Source organism: Haemorhous mexicanus, chromosome 3 (assembly GCF_027477595.1).
Source record: "Haemorhous mexicanus isolate bHaeMex1 chromosome 3, bHaeMex1.pri, whole genome shotgun sequence".
NCBI lineage: Eukaryota > Metazoa > Chordata > Aves > Passeriformes > Fringillidae > Haemorhous > Haemorhous mexicanus.
This window is the reverse complement of record NC_082343.1, coordinates 46,184,926-46,206,133: the sequence shown is the minus strand read 5'-3', so window position 1 is coordinate 46,206,133 and position 21,208 is coordinate 46,184,926. Positions and strand designations below refer to the sequence as shown.

The window sequence follows — 21,208 nt, the reverse complement described above, 5'->3', positions numbered from 1 at the left end:
CAGAGTTGGTGAGAATGACGAAGTCAATTATCTTAAATTGATGCCAGACTCTGATAATTACTTTTATTTTTTAGTTTGCATTCATTATGATGCATGACATTTTGCTAATTATTTTAACTTGACACTTTCAGCTGTTACTCTGTCACAATGAGGGAAGTATCTTGGAAATTTCAGTTAAGTGATTTGGGTGGGGGGAAAGCCCATGTAATTTGTCTTTCAGTGGAATAATGAAATTGCATGAAAAAATTCAGTGTGTATCCATTGAAGATTTCAGATACTGTTTTAGAGTATATAATGATTTATAGTGGTAGTTAAAGAAATTAATTTCATAATTTTTCTCTCAAAAGCCATTCCAATACTTTATTTCTAGTAAACATGCCTACATTGGTAATCAAATGATCCATATGTTGCTATTCTTTAAAGTTCATTAGAGTAGTAAATATTAACTAATTTTAGTGAAAGGAATAAGAGTAATTTCAGAGGATTTAGACTACAGAATGAAATTAACTTGTGTGTTAGTAACAGAAGATCTTACAGATGTTGGGTTTCTTTGAAGGAATATTCTTTCTGAAAGAAGTTGTTAGGAATTAGTGTAGTGATAAAGTAACCACAATACTGATAATTATGATCTTTATAAGAATTTAAAGTCCTGCTTAAAGTTTGGTTGTTGACTTGCCTGTTCTCTGCCATAAATTTTCAAACAAATACCAGAGCTTCAGATTATCTTGGTGCTCAAAATTTATTTTTTTGTTTTAGTTAGTGTCAATAGCAGTGAAGAAAAAGTGTTCTATATTTTTCTGTAAGTTCGCCTTGACATTGTAGATTGGTCTTTCTGATAATTCTTTTGTCTGTATGGGGAAGTATAGATTGACACTGACAAACCAGCTCTTTAAGTTTTGTTTGTAGTAGAATCGTAGCTGTGTGCATCTGTGTGGACCCATCTGGGGTCTGTCACTCTTGTTAAAGTAATCTCAGTACTTTACAATTCCTTTTAACTTTGGAAGATGAACTGGCATGAAATGCTATCACCCCTGTAGTGGGGAATGAGTTTCTTCACTACAGAGTGCAGTGGAGCAGGAGGGATGCTGCCCTTTTAGAGCTTTACTGTCTTTGCAGGAGAGTACATCGATGCTTTCCTCTGCTCAGATTCATACTGTGGGAAACAGCCACTTCTTGGTTCACTTCAGTGCAAGTGCTGACCAAAATCAAATTTATCCCCACTTGAGTCCCTCTTTCAGCATCCATCCAAGTGCAGCAAGAGAAAAGCATGGCGTCTTGCCTCAAAGGCAAGTACTGTTGGGCAAGCGAGGGGGGAATGAATTTCAGAATCCCAACACGCTTAACAGATTCCTTGGTAATCTCAGCAGAGTTTTATTGGTATTAAGCCTGGATTAGGAAAGGATAGGTGTTCATGGATATACTGCCACCAGCATAGTATATCCTACTACTCTGCATGCAGTCATGTACCACACATACAGGGAGAGAGAGCGAGGGGTTCATTAGTGCATTCATGCTTGTGATGATTTTAGAAAGTGCAGATTGATAACGATTTTCTACTACTCAGAAATATATTCTGTTGCCTGCCAGTGAGAGAGAGAGAGGCTGGAACAGTCACTGTAAAAAGCATCCTTAATAAGGAGTTAATCCTGTAGCATCTAATGTTTCTCAATTTCAAGTTTTGTAGAACTTAAATGTCTGAAAAATGGTGCATTGAAGCATTCAAGTACACACTTCCATGCCTTCTGATGTATTGGAACTGGGAGCAGCTAGTAGGAATTATCTGATACTGAGTGCAAGCACCTCAGTCTCAAATAGTATCAGTCTCTAATGCCTGTGAAGATTTATCTCTGTATTTTTCCCACAGAGAATCTGGATGTGCCAGAGATGCCCCTTGCAAGCTGTGTTTGAATCTGTAAGGGCACAGAAACACAATTTGGCTTTGATAAGGGCTTAAATCTCTTTGCTTTGCTCTTGTCTGCGTCTCCATGGAGGCTTACAACTCTTGAAAACAAACCTCATTCCTCTTGTGTGTCACCCTCTGCCTTCCCTCTTCTGACCCAGAGTCTATGAAGTGATACTTCATAAGTGGTTCAGTTATCTGGAATCTCCTCACCCAGATTATGTTAGGAGAGGTTGTGTGAGAGAAGATGGACTTCCTTTGAAGGAACTGTGCCTTCATGATCTCATTCAGTATACTGATTTGACCTATGTTCTCTTGTTTCCCACCTCTTCTGTTTCTTTTTTTCCCTGTTTGGGTGTCACCTGTTCTGTGTTTCATGTCACAAAACCTTGTCTTTTGTCTGGACCCTTCACCTTCATTGTGTGTTTAGTTTCTGTTAGTCTGCTACTGTACCTTGCCCGTAGACTACTCTCCTGATGAGCATCACCTTTATAATTTACTTTATTCAAAAGTGAAAAAGCAAAATCTCCTCAGAGTTTTTCTATTCACTAATGAAAAATGAACCTTAATTATTTGAGTGAAATAAACATCGGTGTCTTCATGTGACTTAATCAGGTCCTGAGGCAATTTAAGGAGACAGTAGAACACTTGGTTGGTCTTCACCATTGCAGTAGAATTGATCACCTGCTAAGTCTTCAGATGGTGCAGAGGCTGGAAGCCTTTGTGGTGCTTGTTGTAGATAACTGTGGTACTGTATTTATGACCTTATATCAGGAGATTATATTTGTATATTATGAGATTGTAATGATTTTCATTGTATTAGCTTAGTGTTGTGTTCTATGTTTTTACTGCTGTCAATTTAAGTTTCATTGGGCTGTTTTGTAATACTTTGTCTGCAGAAATTGGTGAGACTATGGTAGCTATATTGCCAGTGGTCAGTAATTAAAAAGTAGTTGTTTTCCTTTCTGTTCCAGGCAATTGATGAGCCTCCCTATCTCACAGTGGGCACTGATGTGAGTGCAAAGTATAGAGGAGCCTTCTGTGAAGCCAAGATCAAGACAGCAAAAAGGCTTGTCAAAGTCAAGGTATGCGGTTTTCCTGCAAGCGCTTTTTTGAGGAGGGGTAAAAAAGTGATTAATGTTCATCATGGTGCAACGTGAAACTTATTTTTAGTCTCAGGCTATCCTGTCCTTGGAGGCTGATATTGCAGTCTTTGAAATAACAATAAGCTTATTACTATTGGGATGGGAGGGATTCCCCCACTCCCACACAAATAAATATGTTCCTTTTCTGTCACTACTTTGTCATCTGCGTGGTTTTGACCTTCAATGCCATAGGCTGACCTTAAAGTAATTTATTAAAATGTGACAAATGTAGGCTTACATATGGGACAATATTGCCAGAAAATAGCTAAGACTACTCAAAGTAGGCTTTAATAGGGTATCTATTACTTGAGGAGTACAGGTCACTGCCATGTAGCCGTGGCAACTAGGTAATGCTTCAGGAATAAGCTGAAACCTTTCTGCCTTCCAAAAACCACTTGGCATATTGAGTTTTATAGAATAGCAAGCCAGGGATCTCACCTAAGCTTTATGATAACTAGTTAATGACTGGATCAATATAAGCCACATGCAGGACAATTAAAAATTCTGCAAAGGGATTGCAAGATACACATTTTAACATTCCTTGAAAATCTAAAGTATCATTTCTAGAAATAGAGAGAGCAATACCCTGAGAAATGGCTGTATATTTCTGTTGGGATAATGTTGCCCTAAAAACTGATTTGGGAGGAGGTACTATTTTTTTACTTTGCCTCTTAACCTCATATAGAAACATTACAGAACAAGGATCAAAACCACGTAGAAAATACAACTTAGATTGTTGCTCTGCAAGAGTTACAGTGGCAGTTTATATCTACTGTAAATTTAAGTGAAAAATGTGTAAAATGTGATTGGTGATAAGCTGTTATTGAAGACTATTGCACACTGCAAACTAGTGTGCATTATTTGACTCTGCCCTCATGCTGTGGCTGATTTTTGCCTATAGTGTGTCTGAGGGAGTGAGCAGGCACTCTCCATAAACCCTGGTGGGAAAGTCTATTGTCACTTACCTGACAGTAATGTTAAATACAGCTAGAAGATTTTAGTCTTAAATCTGCCAGAAGAGCAAATCAGTGGTCTTTTCATTTCATTAGTCAAAACTCTTAATAGCATCAGCTGGTCTATGCTTTACAGTACCATTGGCTTTAAGTGAATAAGTATTGCTATTTGAGCTGTTAAGCATCAGTATGTAAGTACAGGAATTTTATCATGCCTAGATCAGTGAAATCTTAACTCATTTCAGTTCTTTGGGGGACTTTCAGTCCACCTCCTTAGATGGCCACTTGCTATTTATTATTCAGTGCTAAGTATTTTCTTAGGGGTTTATCACTTGAAGTTTGGTCACTGCAAGGTTTGCAGAAAGATCTTGACATGAAGTGGAATTTTTCCCTAAATTGTTTGTGGAGATTTTGTACAAAGCCCTCTGGATTCAGTTTTGTGTGTGTATTGCTTAGAGCAGTTTGGCCCCAGTACTGTTGTTGCTTTCCAGAGTAACGTGGTTGAGATTTTTTGGGTGAAGTGCTGTAGCAATATATGTTTACATTGTTTTTTCTCCACCAAGAATGTGTATTTCTTAAATTTAGTAGTGACCCTCTGATTTTCTGTGAAAATCTGTTCAGCCCTTCCTGGCACATGCATACTTTCCCCAATATTAGCTCCAACAAAGATTCTCATTAGCAGGTGTGCTTTGTCTGGAATTTTGGTAGTTTTATCTGCTGCGTTATTTTTTTCACATGCTGAATGGGTTTCTTTTGGCCCCAGTTTATATTTTATGCCTTTGTCTTCTAGAACTACTAGAGGAGAAGGAAAGTCAGTTAACTTCATACTGTCAATTTTAGTGTAAAGCAGTAATTTAAGTTAATAACTAGATGTTCTGCTGAGAAAGTAGAATTGCAACAAAATTCTTTCCATAGGGAGTATTGTAATCTTCAGACAAGTAAAATTTGTTTAATTGAGTCTCCTTTCATGTACTTTCTTCTTCTGCTGAATTCTGCTTCCTAGAATATTTTGAGGAGATACCTTCACGTCAACTTTCCCATTACAGCATAATTTAAAAACTTCATTCAATTTGCTGCAGGTGCCATGTACGTATAATTTCAGTATCAATAGGGACTGCATTTGGCACTTTAGTAGTCTTTGGCAAATTCTGTACATGGTACAGAATTCTACAGTAACATATAACAGCATTGCATACTTGCTCATGGAAATCAGTAGAACTTCAGATTTGCCTGGTCTTTTCAAATGTGTTGAAGGCAGTACAAATCTTGACTCAAGGGCAAGATTTTGGGTGTTACAGGAGTGTCTACTTTATCAGATTTATTGTAGCTTTATTTAGAGAGTTATTTAAGCTAGTTATTTTAGCAGCATCTCCTGAAACAATTAGCAAAATCATCCACCACTACTTGCTTTTGGGCACCCTGCACAGAAGATTCAGAAGAAACTGTTTTCTGTGTAGGTCTTTATTAAACAGAAATAAGTAAAGCTGCTGCTGTAATAGGACTTAGGTCTGTCTTTTCAGGATAGGGAAGAAAAAAGAAATTCCAGCTGAGTCTAACCAAGTTGATGATGTGCAGAATGTCTTAGTCTTTTGCCTGAGACAGAAAGTTTCCACACTGCTAAGTATTGTGAGAATTAGAACCCACAACTAATAACTAATGACACCACTTTTCTCTTCTTCAAGAAAGGCCAGCAGTGTCACACTGAGTTTGGAGTTTGAATATTTCTGTTAATAACCAGTACTTTTTGAGCACATATGAATATCTCAAGAAGCAAAACCTGTTGGTATCAAAACTCCCCCCAAAGAGTCAAAGCCCCAAGACATCTTTGAAAAGACAAACCCTTCTGGAATACACAATAGCAATTTGCTTTGTTTACCTTTCATAGAGTACATTGTGGCTGACTCCTGTTCTGGATAGAATTCCTTTTTGCTGCAAAATACATTTAAGATAATTACAGAAAGTAAATAAAACCAGATGTGTCTAAATCAAAACTGGTTTACTGGGTATTTCACACGAGCCACTAGTGACCCTTGGTTTCAGATTATTTTGAATCTTAACTTTCTAGATAAATTCCTGCAAAGAGAGACTTAATTAAATACCTGTATCTGTCAGGATGAAGTTCAGAAGAGTAGTCCTTGCTCAGTTAATTCCTAGCCTGAATCCTTTGTCTGCCTTTTGGTTACAAGATATGATTTTGTCTGTGTGGTGGACAAAGTATTTGCCATCAGCAAGTGAGAGGTGCAGGTCTAAAAAGAACGTACTCTCACAACTGTATGTGTTGCTGTAGTTCTGACTACAAGAAGGATGGATGACTATTTCATTGAAGTAATACCTGGAAGAGGCATTTTAGTGCATTTGTTTTCCAATCAGTCAAGATAGATTGTCCTTAGTCCTGGTTGTAGGTGCTGTTCTTGGCAAAACTTTAAATCTCCTCTCTGAGTAGGCTGTGTAGGAGAGTTGATGTTAAAGAACAATGTGGTTCTGAAGGAAATTTTGCTGTTCCTGTGTGCTACAGTGAAACTCTCAACAGCAGTGTGAACATGCACGTGGGTACGCTTGTGAAGCAAGTTCAGATTTTAATGTAGGATTGCTGTAGTTGAGAGCTGGTGTTATACAGCTGGACCTCATGTTACGTTCTTACTTATTTCAAATACTCAGTAAAACATCATATACTTCAACATCAATATACCAAGAGAGTCTGTTCTAGTGAACATCAGAACATCATTTGTGTGTTAATAAAGGTACATAGGTACATAAAATGTAATTCTAGAATTTTCTCAGTTTCCTATAATTTTAAAACTGGAGTGGAAATAAAACTTCAGATGTAATTAATCCTATGACTTTCAGTGTAACCAAGTTAATTGTGAATGAAACAAAAGTTGAATATCTGTAGCACCTGGTACACATAATTTAATCATACATTTGAATTTCTGGACCAAGTTTTTTTTCCTGAGGACAGAGTGTGTAGGATTAAAGACAACAGCCTTTGTATCTTTATGGGAATTGCAGGGGAAAATAATTTAAAGTATTTACAGGATTTACTAACTCTGGTTTGGAAGGACTGAAAAGTTAGCTGGTTTTACATTTTCTTCCAATTATCTCAGTGTGTAGGCTACACTGACATTGACTGAAAGCCTGTTTGAGTTGTTCATTTTGTTTAGTCAACAGCAGTGTCCTGTACTTTTGTGAGTCTTTCAACCACGAGGTGAAAAATGCACTTTTATCAGCAAAATATAAAGGTGCTAAAACTGTTTGATTTCAAAGCATTGAAATATAAGTGTTTCTTTAAAGTTGTACTCAGAAGTCTTGAAACTTTCTCATTTCTTGCTGTGGTACTAGAGATGTTCAAATAACTTAAGAGAACTGCAGAGATAATTTTGACCATTAGACAATTTTGTTATACTCTTGCCTGTTATTTCCTTTAGAGATAATGATTTTATTGTGAAAGAGAAAAATATTTTAGGAGATTTGATACCTAAGGAATTAGCCCCTCACATTTCTATTATATATGAATAAGACAGCTTTCAGCAAGTGGGATGATTATGGTGATTAATTGTAAAACAAGAGTAAGAAAAGGACTATTGACGTTTGCTTGTGCTTATGCTGCTCAATTGTATCAAGTGATTGTCAGTTGAATTATATTTTTTAGGTAACCTTTAGGCACGATTCTTCAACAGTGGAAGTGCAAGATGACCACATTAAGGGTCCTTTAAAGGTAATAAATTTGATTTATATCTTGCTAATGCTTTGAAAAACATTTTTCAGTATTTGACATAAGTGTGCATATACGGTGTTGGGTGAGACTAGAAGGTTCAACTTATTACACAGGCTAGATAGGATCACAAAGCATAAGAGGTAATGCTTCAAAGTTAGAGGTAGTATACTCTTTATGTTGGATTTTTTCTTTGTAGTTAAAGGGGATGCAGCACAGGCTGGTGAAAGCCTCTTTGTCCTTTTTGCCTTAAAGCTAAGAAGTATGGCTGGCACTGATATTTAGTCACTATTCCTTTGGAGAACCCGGCAGGAGGATTTGATGGGAAAGCTCTTATACAAGAGAATGACATCACTCAAATTGGTTCTTGTTCCCCACCTGCTGGCAGGAAATAATCAGCTCAGTTAGTTGGCTTATTTTAAAGGAATGAAAAAAGAAGTTTGAGGGATACAAATTTATTCAAGTGAAACTGGAAAAATACTTTATATTTGACACAGAATAGGCTAGAAATTATCTCTGCTATCACAAAAGTGTTGATTTCATTGCCTGTGTTAGAAACTCTCCAGTGCTAAGTGAATTCTCTATTTTAGGTAGGAACTGTTGTGGAGGTGAAGAATCCAGATGGAACATACCAGGAAGCAGTTATCAACAAATTAACAGATGCAAGTTGGTATACTGTAGGTAAGAGAAAGATTTATGTATTTGAATAAAACTTCTGACTTAAAAATAAGCCTGTGATCTGGACATGTCCTAAGTATGGTGAGAGAGATTTTTTGGAGATGCTTAGGTATTCAGAGTTTCTATGAAAAACCTTTAAAGATAAACTTCTTATTTTGGGTTTTTATAAGAAACTGTGCCCTTTATGATCTGAAATTGGGACACCAAATAAAGATGTAGTGAATTGCTCTATAACTGGTGACTGCTCCTTAGATATTAAATACACTTGTTAAATATTCTGAAGCAAAGTATGCTGTCACAGGTCCTTAAAAAAAAGAGCGAAGAAGTGCTTTTAAAACACAAGCTGCAACACCTAATTTTCCCCACTCTCAGACTTAGCCCTTACAACAGCTGCTGTTAAAATACACATAGCTTATTATAATGTGATATTTCAGATGTTTGATTATATACCACATAGTCTATAGCCAGTAGAGGGTGGAGGCTTTTTTAAATTTAAATACAGGAAATGTATTGATTTTTGAAAAACTACATAGCCCTCTCCTGGGTAGATATGGGAAGTTGAAGACTAGAACTTCAAAGTACTTTAGCCAGACTTAGTTCTTTTGAGGTATGAGTTATTGTTAATGAGGTGATGTTGAACAACTAGGGAAAGACTTTATTTTCCCTGTCATAGTCCTTTCAGAAGGGAATAGAGCTCTAAATTTAGATAAGACCTTACAGATAAGTGTTGAAGAAAATATGTCTGTTTTTCTGTTGGAGAAGTAGATTCTATTAGTATAGGTGAGACTGGGTTAGGATGGGGTGAAACATAATGTTCAAAGACAAGAACTAACATTATAGATAGTGTTTTGGTAATTAATACAGAAGTGGCTCAGATATGAGGGCTTTTAAGAAGCAAATGGTATAACTGGTGTTGGAACTGTGTTGCATGTCTCTGTTTATGTTTCAGAAAGTGTGAGGTTAGCAGTTCAGCAAGAAGAGTAAGCTAGAGAGCCATGCATATTAAATTTTGAAGGTAGATGTCACAGAGTTGCAGTCCAAGGAGATGTCTGTCAAAAATCCTGAACTTGGGAAATAGGAAGAAGTATGGGTTTCAGTCTCAACTCTTGTGTTTTGTAGATAAAAGCAGGCAAAAGCATGTTGACCTTGCTGAATTGGTGAAAGAAGCACAGCTGCTGGCAGGGTAGTGCACTTTGATGGAGAACTGACTCTAGCTGTGGATGATTAGAATAATCTTTGTCAGGAGGGTGACTGGAATGAGACGAGAATTACCTTTTCTGACAGTGATGACTTTGCAGATCTGAGTGAAATCCTACTGTAAAATACAGTTGCCATTTCCCAGGTTCCAGAATTGACACTCATCTTAACTAGCAGTTACCTAATGTTGTCCTAGCACTTGCTGAGAAGCAGCTATTATTTGCACTGTTAATGATTTTGTGAATAACATCCCTATGATTTGGTGAAAAACTTTGTGAAGGCATAGATCCATCTGAAGTAGTACCTTTCCAAAAGTTACTTAAGACCAGATAAGCCATTGCAGCAGTATCCGAAGAGGAATAACCCTTTGAGGGCTGCTTGAGACCTCTTTTAACACCGAAGAATGGGCAAAGTTGCTGTGAATGTCCCTGTGTGTCTTGTATTAAGGCGTTGTCTGAATAGAAATTGTACATCAATTTGCTTACATGGTTTTTTTTGGTGCTACTGCTTTCCTACCAAAGAACAGCAAAAATTAAATTTAAATTTTTATAAAAATCCAGCTAGTATAGTCTTTTAAAATTAGTATAGCACTGTGTGTGTGTATATATAGGTATGTATATATATGCATAAAACTTGTAAATTTAATAGGCATATATATAAAAATATATATACACACACACTACATGCATACATACATACATAAATACATAAGTGTCCTTAGTTTTGCCTGCCCTGTGAAAAATCTTCAAAGAACTCAAGGTGCTTAAGTCCTGGTAACTAGATACTGTTTTGTCATTCATATAAATGTCTCTTAAAATCTGTTTACTATGAGGTGGGGAAGAAAATAGCAGGATTATTTGCTTTACTGAAAATGCAGAGGTATAATATTCAAAAGTAGTCTTACTTCTGCACTTTTTTGTCATTACAGTGCTTTTTCACAGAATTCAAAGTAGTTTTGGTTGCATTGAAGTTGTGTCTTTTTTTCCCCACTCTCCCTGGCTTTTCTCGGGCAGTTTCAGAATATGTGATTTTAAATAGATTACATTCCTGATGCCTGCTCAGTAGATGGTTTTCAGGATGTTCCAATAGATCAGAATGTCATAGTCATTAAGCCACATGTGCCATTCTGGCCACATAAGTCTTTCAGAGAGGTCAAACTTTTCCTCTAAAAGTATTCGTGTTATGGAACAAGATTAAGATTCCCTCTGGCAGGGAAGAGGCCACAAGCAGATTATTACATAGGACACATTATGTGGCTACCTGCCTAGCTCAGAATAGGTTTACCTCTGCTGCAGTCAGCTTATCTCTTGAAGTGGATAGATTTCTTTTCTCTCTCATTATGTAAAGAGACTGTTTTGTTAATTAACGCAAACTGGATTAGGAACCTGCTGACTTCTACTTCGCTTAACCAAAGGGGGGCTTAATTGTGCATTGACCATTTGAGATGCAGTACCAAATCTAAGTGGTTTGTGTGCATTTCTTGCCATTGATACTTTTCAGCAAATGTTGAAGTGAAGGATGTGCATCTCTAACTCATACTGTATCACAATTGAACAGTTTTCAACAATTACTGTAGTCCATAAAACAAGCTGGATAACTGTAATTACAAGGGGAAGTTTCTTCAAGAGTACTCAATTTTATATTGGGATGAAAAAAAACAGAACTAAATAGAAGGTTCTTTAATACCAAGTAAATATTTGTTGAGAATTTTGATGTACCTTCTTGCTTTTTGTATATTTTTATTTGAGTTAGTAAACATTGAAGAGTAGAGCATCCTCCATCGGAAAGCAAGAAATTAAATTAATCTCTTTAATCTTGATGGTCAACAACCATTCTGCTGTTACTTTGATATGTTGATGGGCAGAAGAGGATGTTTAAATGAAGGTGAAAGAGACATGTTAAGAAGTTGCTGAAACTTTTTTTTTAAATGAAATACTTTAAATGTTATCTTGGGGTTGTTTCTGTGCCCGCAAAAGTCTTTGAGGTCTGCTTTGAGGTCTTGCTCCACACTGCTGTGTTGGAGCAAGAATATAATTATCACTGCTCAAGGGGGGAGAAGAGATAAATTCTTTTCTCAATGAACAGTGCAAGCAAAGCCTTAGAGTTAAAATCTGTCACCAGGTTTTCATCTGTTGAGTACCTGCAGAATTCTTGACAAAAGCTTACTTTTTATGTGACCAGTTCATCAGGTTCTGATGAAGAAGAACCCACCTTAAATGTGTGCAGTGCATTTCAGGATTCTAAAGGATGTAGCTGAATGAACTGTATTGTGAACTTGTTCCAGTTGACCTAGTGATAGCAGAGATAGTAAGAAGTCTAGAAACCGGGAGCTGCACAGTTCTGTCAGTAGAGCTGGGTTTAGTGATTGTCAGCACTTTGACTATCCATCTTAGGATGGTATCACTGTTGTTCTGTAGCTCAGTTGTATGAAATCAGTAGAGAAAGACATTGAACTTCCATACAATGTTAAATTGCAGCTTTTTTCTATAAATATCCAATTATGTTTTTCCATGGTAAGCAGAGCTTCCACTTGAATATCACAGGAGTTGTGTAATTAAATTCTTTAAAAATTGTTAATGTTAGAAAAAATAGTTTTTGAATGTTAGAAAAAATAGGTTTTGAACTCTAGTGTGTTGAATTTAATTTCATGACACCATGAATTGTCTGATCAACTACTGATTACTTAAGGTATGCAAGTGTAAAGTAGCTATGGTGAGAGAGCAGCCTATTTATTTGTATTTGTATCAGTCTGTGAAATGCTTTACTCGGTCTGCAGCATTATCTGGGCCTAGGTTTGTTCCAAGGGTTGACTACATGAATATATATCCCATTCTTTCTGACATGTAAATGAATTGCTTGTTAATACCCTGAGTTAAAAAGAAATGTTTTCTTTCCTCACTACTTGTCTGGTGGCAGTATTTGATGATGGTGATGAGAAGACTCTGAGACGCTCTTCCCTGTGTTTAAAAGGAGAAAGACATTTTGCTGAGAGTGAGGTAATTGAAGAGTTCTAATATTGCAACTTTTTATTTAGAAAAATTTAAAAGTGATACTTTTATTACCTCAGTAATCCATGCTACTAAAAATGGGGATTATGCAAAGTGTGGTCCACAGGGTCTGGTTTATTGTTTTTTAAAAGCAAGAAATACAGTTAGATTTCACCAAACTGTGTAAGTTGAGAAACAAAATCAGCATTTTATCTTTTTCATTTTTATATTGTTGATAATTCATAGATTGTAGATCACACAAAAAATCTGCAATCACATAACTACTTTGCATTGTTTAAAAAATTACCTGCATTAGTGATGAAAAATATCACAGTATACTTATAACATGAAGAGTAATATAATGTATAACATAAAAAAACTAATGTACATGTTTCTGCATAGTAAAGTTCTGCTGCATTTTTGATGGTCAAACCCAATTTGTAATAGTTAAGGAAACATAAATGCTTTTCTTTCAAATGGCTAATAATAAATTGCTGTTACTTGTTTATATGACAACAGCTACTAGTATTTTGAAGCTGGCTCATGTCTTAGAGGTGATTTACACATTAAAGTATGCAAACATTTGTAGCACATTCCCAATAATTGGAGTTTCAGAATGAGGGTTATTCCTTCATATTATGTAAGACAATCTGGACGGATGGGCAGATTTATGTAAACATGTTTGTTTATTGGACAGCTGCTGAAGATGGGTTTTTTTGTTCTACATAAATGTGCTGTTACTGCAGTCAGCTGAGTTTGTGGTTTGCATGCTGCATTCTTATGAAGATTCAGGTATCTTCTAGAATCCTAAATCAGAATTAAACCTATGTAAAGGTGGGAGCCTAATTAGATGTCTAAATCTAGATTCCGATAGAAATTCTATAATTTTAAAGATTGTGGTATTCCTTCAATTAATTCCTTGTTATTAATGATCAGCACAACTGAAAATTAGATTTCTTCTGTTCCATAAACAGTATTTCAATATAGTTTCAGGTGTATTACCTTAGAGTGCATGGGTTGAAAATTTTGGTCTACATATATTGCTTTGTGATCTCTTTGGCTGAATGAGAGTAATTTGGATTGTTTTGTCACATTCAAAGAAACCTTACATTCAGATGACTGGTGCTTCTTATTTTTATCATCTTTTTTTTCATCAAAGCTTTTGATGTTTTGCCAGAAGTCACTGATTTGCAATTCACTGTCACCAGCTCTGAATGAAACATGTTGTACATTTCTAATAATTACCTTGTGATTGCAGAGCTACACAGCGGGGAAAATTAAATCTCAAATTTCTTTTGTAATTAGGCCAGTGCCCCACAGTTGTCTTGTTCTGATACTGCTTCCCAAGTGTGTGGTGTAGAATCTTTTAGGATGTCCACTGCACTCAGAAGTAGTTATACATTTATTTTTAGATTTTAAAAAGCCAGTTTTATTGTCCCTCAGTCAATTCTCTGAGACAGAATACTTCTGAAATGCTTGTCGGTGTTACACATTGTGAAATTCATACATGACAAAGAAGTGTAAGTCAGAGGACTATATTTAATTTGGAAGGCTTTCTGCCTTCTTTCAAAGAACAATAATAAGTGGCTTTACAAAAAATTATTGTGTACCAGGAGCCTTCAAGTCAGGAATGGTTATCATTTAAACAGGTAACAGCAGGCTTAAGGAGAGAAGATACTGCATGTCCATTAATTCCTTCTGTTGAAGGATTCTTCCTGGAGAGGGAAAGTTCTTTCTCTCCCTCTCTTTCTGTTTTGATTCTGATAAAGCATCAATTAGCATCCTCCCAATTATCAATATAGCAGCCTCTTTGAAATTGTTTTAGACTCTCTCTCAGACAAAGTATGAATTACTAACAAAAAATTAAAATAAGTTGTCATGTTTGCTGCTGTTGAGTGATCTTGCTGTTTCATTTCAAAGAGGACCTTTGTTCATTTTTTTGTAGATGATTCAGTATTTAGTCAAATTATAGGATAGGCAGAAAATTAATCTGGTAGAGATGGAATATGCCAGGTGAGCAGAATACCTGATACTTATTTCTCTGTGTTTTGATGGTCCAAAGACAGACTTCAGGGAAGAATTGTTTGTGTGTGTGTTCAGCAAAAGTTAATTATTTTAGATGTGCAGAGAAAGTGTTGAAAAAAACCTGCAAAACAAAAGACATTCCTTTTTTAAAATCTAAGTGTGACATATATGATGTACTTCTGTATTTCTTTTATAATGAGAAAGTATCTGTTGATAAAAATTGCTTCAGTGAAGCAGGTGGTTTGGAGAATAACTTATGCCAGCTTTTTCTTATGTATATGCATACGTATTTTTTCATTTCAACAGACATTAGATCAGCTTCCACTCACCAATCCTGAACACTTTGGGACTCCTGTTATAGGAAAGAAAACAAACAGGGGAAGGAGATCCAATCATATGTAAGTTAAATATTTTGATATCTGTGCTGTGTATAATCAATTCTGAAGCTTTCAGCATGTGTCAAGTTTTATTATTTGTATGTTCAGGCTTCTCTTATTAAAAAAACAGGAGGCTGGATGAAACATGTTGTTTAGCACTCAGTTTGAAACTCAGGTTCATGTCTATTGTTGCATACAAGCATTTCAAGTCTTCATGTAATCAATATTTAAAATAGCACCAGCAAGAGCTTTTTCCTGTTTAAAAAAAAAAAAAAAAAAAAGGTGGCATCCCAAATGGAAATGTGACAGTGAATTGTATTGACAAACATCTCTGAAGTGTTGTAAATATGTTGGATTCAAGCTGAAATAATTACAATGCAATCCTTGTCCAGCTGATAGGAAGTCTTTGTGGGAGGTCCCAGAATCCTCATATAGACCTGTGGTTTCTGAGTATAGGGTCTCTGAAGGGCTTTTAGAAATGAATGAACAGTATTACTGAATTACTCTATGGGTCAGATTGGAAGGCACCACAGTGGGGCATCTGGTCCAACCTCCCTGCTCAAGCAGGGCCATCCTAGAACACCTGGCACAGGATTGTGTCCAAATGGTTCTTGAACATCTCCAGTGAAGGAGTCTTCACAACCTCTCAGGACAGTCTGTTCCAGTGTGCAGTCACCTGCACAATAAAGAAGTTCTTCCTCATATCCAGGTGGAACTTCCTGTGCATCAGTTTCTTCCCACTGCTTCTAGTATAGTTTGCAACAAAGCTTACTGATATAAAAGCAGTTCAAGAACTTTTAGGTGCCAGAATTCTTGGTAGCTGTGGTCTTGATAAACCAGTGTTACATAGTCTAGTGCCTGTTCTTCATTGTTTGTGGGTGGGTTGTGAGGTTTTTGTGTATATGTCTGGGTTTTTTTTTGCTTGTTTGCTTAAAGTTTTTAGGTGTAGTGGTTTTCATGCCTGGGTTTTTTCACTTTCTAGTACCTTGAAATAAATGTTGCCCTGTATATGCAAAGGAGCTATAAATTAACTCAGAAAATTGTTGAGTTACTACTTTGTGAGGTAGTGAAGGAAAAAACTGAAAAAAGCTGGTATTACCACAGAGAATGTGATTGTAGCATCCTTGATGTCTCTGACTGTACAGGATATTGTACAGGGTTGTACAGGATATTATTACGTCAGAAGCAACACACTTATCTTTATCTTGTTGTTAAAACTGAGTTAACTGAGTTTAAAGACACTTATACCACTATCTGTGCAATTTGAGTTAGGAAGTAGTCTCTCCAAAATAGTTCTGGCTTTCTCTTTAGTCTTTTGGTTTTTTCTCTTCCTACAAGAGATTCTTGAGCCCCAGAAGGCAGCCTGAAAGACTTTAATATATTTTAAAAGAAACCATTGCTTAAAAAAAAAACAAAAAAAAATTTTTGAGGGGAAAAAATAAGACAATGCTAAACCAAAAGAATTATCATCACTGGAAATAACATAAATTTAAGATGGGGAAAAAGAAATTCTCCTTAAAGTGTGCATCAGTTGCCTTCTGTTACACAAATGGTAACTGAGTTTTTGGTTAGTACTGAATTCTGTACTCAGAAGCAGTTATGTGACAAATGGAAGATAGCTTTTGAAGTAATGCTCATTGAAGATGCTGTATATTTTCTGAGGATTAACCTTTGAAGTGACTATTAAAAAAAGATATACAGAGAGCATCAAGAGCGGGGTTGGTTTGTTTGTTTATTTTTTTTTGGTTGCAAGTCATTTTAGTTGGACTAGTTTGTATATTTAGACTCCTCATATGGTTAAAACCAGGTGCAACTTTGTACTTGAACAGTCAAAACAATGAGCCAGAACCCTTTTAAATGAAAATCCATTTGCATCTTGGCCCATCTACTTGCATTCCAACACTTTATGCAATGTGAAATTGAAAGTCATAGAAATGCTTCTCTGCGCATCTTTAAAGAACTGTTTAAGGATAAACAGACTTTTTCTTTGCTGTTCATCTTTGTTTCTGATGTTTCTTCTTCAGAGATTTGTCCTCTCTCAAAATAGCTTTCCATTCTGTGTGGTTGTTAAAGTAAAAGCATGGAGAGATTAAGAGGGAAAACTAAAACATTTAAGATAAACATTGGTCCAAAACTACAGCTGCAACAGTATTTTTGAACAGTGTTTTTGTAGGGTAGAATGGTTTCACTTTGAATACCCTGACAGTGCATTTCTCTTCTTTCCTATGGGTGCATGGTGGTGTTTTGTTTGGGTTTTACATGTATTGCTAGTAAATGTGCATTTCTGAGTTTGTAATGTTTAAATTGTTACTATAATATAATTATAAATACTTTATTCGTTTTTATGCCAAAACACCTAACAGACCATTCAAGTCACTGTTATTTATGTGTTTTTGATAATTTGCTTTGGATCTCCGTAATTACAATAAGCAAGTTTTGAACAGTTGAGTTTTAAGTCTCTTTCTGTTGTTTAGTCCTGAAGAAGAATCTTCATCCTCTTCCAGCGACGAAGATGAAGATGATAGGAAACAAAGTGATGAGTTACTAGGAAAAGTTGTGTGTGTGGACTGCTTCAGTGTGGATAAAAAGAAAGCTCTGTGGTTTCCAGCCTTGGTAAGAGTTTCATCTTTTTTATAATTTTGTACAGCTTATATAGTTTTCTAGGCACTGAGAGAGGTGTGGGGTTTTTTCATTTTGGTGGGTTTTGTTTGAATTTTAGAATGTGTTTTTTCAAATTGGACTGTACCATAACAGTCAAAGGAAATATATCTAGATATGTTTGTTTAAAAAAAGGGATTGCTAACATGGTCTTAGCTTGTTGACCTAATTCTAGCTCAGCAGTGTGTTCAGTGTTCACTATTGGACTAGAATTTCAGGGCTTTTTTCCTGGGCTATTGTATATCAATTTTCCAAATTACTGAGTTTTGTCAAGGAAGGAAATATAAAGTACAGAGAGAGGAGAAGTTTAGTGATTATATGGACATGATTTTTCAACATTCAATATAAACACATTGGATAATAAAATCAAATGTTTTTTCTTGGCCATGACAGTAGGTAGTGGAATATTGACAATAAATTTACTTTAAAATTACATTGTAGCCTTTTGGTACCATTATTTTTTCTCTTCCTTTATTCTGGCTTAAAGACACTTTTTAAGAAATCAGCTTCTAAAAATATATCACTGCTAGTCTAGTCATTGCATGTATACTCACTGATTGATTTGGAAATGAATATATTTCTATATGTGGTTCCTTCTAGTACCATATTTTTTATTTTTATTTTATTTTTAATATTTGATTTATTTTATATTTAATGTTTGATTAATTTCTCCCTGGCAATGAAAGCTTAACATTTATCTAATTTCAGGGAGACTTGTGCTCTGGTTCTGAAACAATGCCATACAGTAACATTTAACTCCTTTAAGTATATGCAGTAGCTCTCAATTGCAGCTTTCTGCTTGTCACCTGCTGTGTCTTGTAATGTAGTCCAGCAGCTTTCCAGTAGGAATTCTTTTGGGGAAGTTTGTGGAAGAGTTACTGAAGTCTTTTTTACAAGGGAGAGGGCAGAATGTACAGCAAGGAGATGCCATGTTTACAGCAGATACCTTTAAGAAAAGTTTTTAGTGATAAACAAGAAAAATTGAGATATTTCTTTGCTGAAAGCTGTCATCAGGAGGATGCAGTATTACCTGCCTCACAGTTCACTCAGAGAAGTGGTCAGTGAAACTGGCTTGAGCAGTTTTCTGTCACACTGCCGGGTTTGCCTTTCTGGTCATGCCCATGCCAGGTACCAGTTTCCATGACAGGCTCTCTGGGAGGGGTTGTGGCTGGTGGCTCGTGCAGTGCTGCTCAGGGCAGCTGTGGGTCAGACCCTAAAGAGGAGCTGAATTGTTGCTTTTGCTGCAGAGATATACTAAAGATACACAATTGTTTCTTCGGATTTCTTCTGAAGATTGGAATAGCTTCTTCTTCATGGAAAGCTTCCTGCAACAAATGAAAAGGAGTAGAGGGATAAAGTTTGAGGGTGAAGCTTGTTAACTCTGAAATAGCTTATCCTAGATTAACTCTTACTTTAGTAATCAGGTTTATAGCTCTGCAAACAAACATCATGCTGCATTTAACCAGAAAAGCTGTGCCAAAGGATAAATTTATACCTCAAATAGCTGCCTTTTTTGGTTTGGCTTGGTTTTCTTTGTTATAATCCCCTTTCCAATAGCTATGCCTCTTGATTTTTTTTTACCTTGTAAGCAGGTTAGCTCTACTGTATCAACAAAGCAATCTTATCTTATTACTGATAAATTTTGCATTAACTTTGTATTATGGTAATTTCATGAATAATGTAATGAAAATTGAGGTTTAATGTGCAGAAGAATGTGTATCTCAGCATTATTTCTTATTAATGATATTATGTACAGATACTTTGTGTATAAGCACAGAGGACATTGTGCAAGTTTATTATGTGAAAACAAGTTCAGGGATTAGTCTAAACCTTTACAGCAGGTACCAATTAAGATTAGTAGTGGAAGCCAAGTACTTTGGAGATGACGCCTATAACCAAATAGATTATTACTTACAAATTTAGAACTCTAGAAGTCTAAATTTGCTAAAAATTAAGGTCTCAGTGATTGCATTGTTTTAATCCTGCATACATGTCTGGGTTGGTGGGGTTTTTGTTTGCTCACTTGTTTTTGTTATTTCTGTGGGGAAGGGGGGAGTGCAGTGACTAACTAGAATTGTAAAAGGGTCTGACAGTTGCTCCTTATGTCAAAGAGTGTGATTCAGTAAGTCTTATAGCATTGCTTAGTTTTAATGTGTACTTAAAGGCTTTTGAAAGGTGCAGTGAGGAAATCTGCCTGCAGCATTTTCAGAAAATTGAGTTTACATAGGATCATCTCTTTCATCCTCCTATGACTCCAGTGGAGTTTGTTTTGCAAGGAAATTGAGAACTTGATTCAGGCAAAATTGTGGTGATGTTGCTTGATGTAAAGGCAGTAGATGAGGTCATGATAAGCTGTTTACCAACCTCTGAATGGATTTCTGACTACTGAAATCTTGATGCTTCTAGAAAAACAGTAGCTAAAGCCTGAAGAGCCTTTCTCCATCTTTAAGGAGCTAGGAGTTTGCACTTGTCAGTTTAAAATAGAGGATGATAATCACTGTCTTTTACCCTGACATTGCAAGCTGTATCGCAAATGTAATTCCAGTTAGAAAGTTGTCATTTCCTAAAGTAATTTTTTTGTAGACCATAGAATGCATTGAATTTTGGAACTTGTTCTGTTGAATTTTATTTGTCTTGAGGACCATATTTAGCCTATGCTTTGTGATATGTAATTCTGTTTCCAAATCACTTGGAACTTTTGACTTTAGCTCCTAAAATGCTGCGTAGGCGGTGACCTATGCAAAGAGGGTGAAAAAACTCAACTTTTGCCATTTAGTATCTTTGGTGGAAAATTAAGACTGAAAGGCAAAAGTTGTTGTAAGAGAGAAGAGGTATTTACCTGGGCTAACTTAGGGCTACAGTCATTTGCTGCTCTTTGAGGTTTTGTAGCAGCCAGACTTTTCCTAACTTTCAGGGATCTATGCACATTATTGTTGCTTTTCTTTTGTGTATCTCTGGCAATTCAACATTTATTCTTTTGTTTTTATTAATTTCTTGATGCTTTTTGCTTAGTGACTTGTATCCTGGTTTAACAAAACTTAAATAGCTTTTAAAATTGCAACAATTAATATGTTGTCTCAGTACTAGACTTGATTAGTTTACTTCTTGAGTTAAAGAAGATATTGTAATACTTGTGCTTGAGGTGCTCTTCTCTCCTAGGCAGATTACTTGTAAGTTTTCCCTTATAAAATTGTATTTCATAAATCCTGTTAGCTTTTGGTTTTGACACTGTGTGTGATCACATCTTTGCCATTTCCAGAAGTTTTCAGAAGAAGTCTCTAAGTCAGGTGGCAGCACTTGGTGAAATTTCTGTCCTTTTGGGAAGAGGAGTAGAATAAGCTGTAGAGGCATGACAGATTGGCATTTTGTCAGAATGCTGTTCTTATGTTTCTGGCAGCAGCCATCAGTTTCCCTCTAGGAGCGAGCATGACCTCATGTCTTCAGTAATTTCAGGAGGTCATCACTCCTGTGTTTTGGGGGATCTCACTTGCTCTCATCTCAGGGTTGCCAGCAAGAAATGAGCATTAAAGCTTTTAGAGAAGCAATACTATTTACTATTACTCTCTTGTTTTAGCT

General features: G+C 36.0%; 1 protein-coding gene across 4 annotated transcripts in view; it reads left to right on the top strand.

The window, feature by feature from the left end:
• Window positions 1-21,208, top strand: part of ARID4B (AT-rich interaction domain 4B) — an 88,434-nt gene that overhangs the window by 27,271 nt on the left and 39,955 nt on the right. For all 4 annotated transcript variants that reach the window (XM_059841628.1, XM_059841625.1, XM_059841627.1 and 1 more), the window contains exons 3-8: window positions 2,875-2,985; window positions 7,648-7,713; window positions 8,301-8,391; window positions 12,502-12,581; window positions 14,904-14,995; window positions 17,449-17,587. In XM_059841628.1, the coding sequence (XP_059697611.1) occupies window positions 2,875-2,985; window positions 7,648-7,713; window positions 8,301-8,391; window positions 12,502-12,581; window positions 14,904-14,995; window positions 17,449-17,587 (579 nt within the window). The remainder of the gene's footprint in view (window positions 1-2,874; window positions 2,986-7,647; window positions 7,714-8,300; window positions 8,392-12,501; window positions 12,582-14,903; window positions 14,996-17,448; window positions 17,588-21,208) is intronic.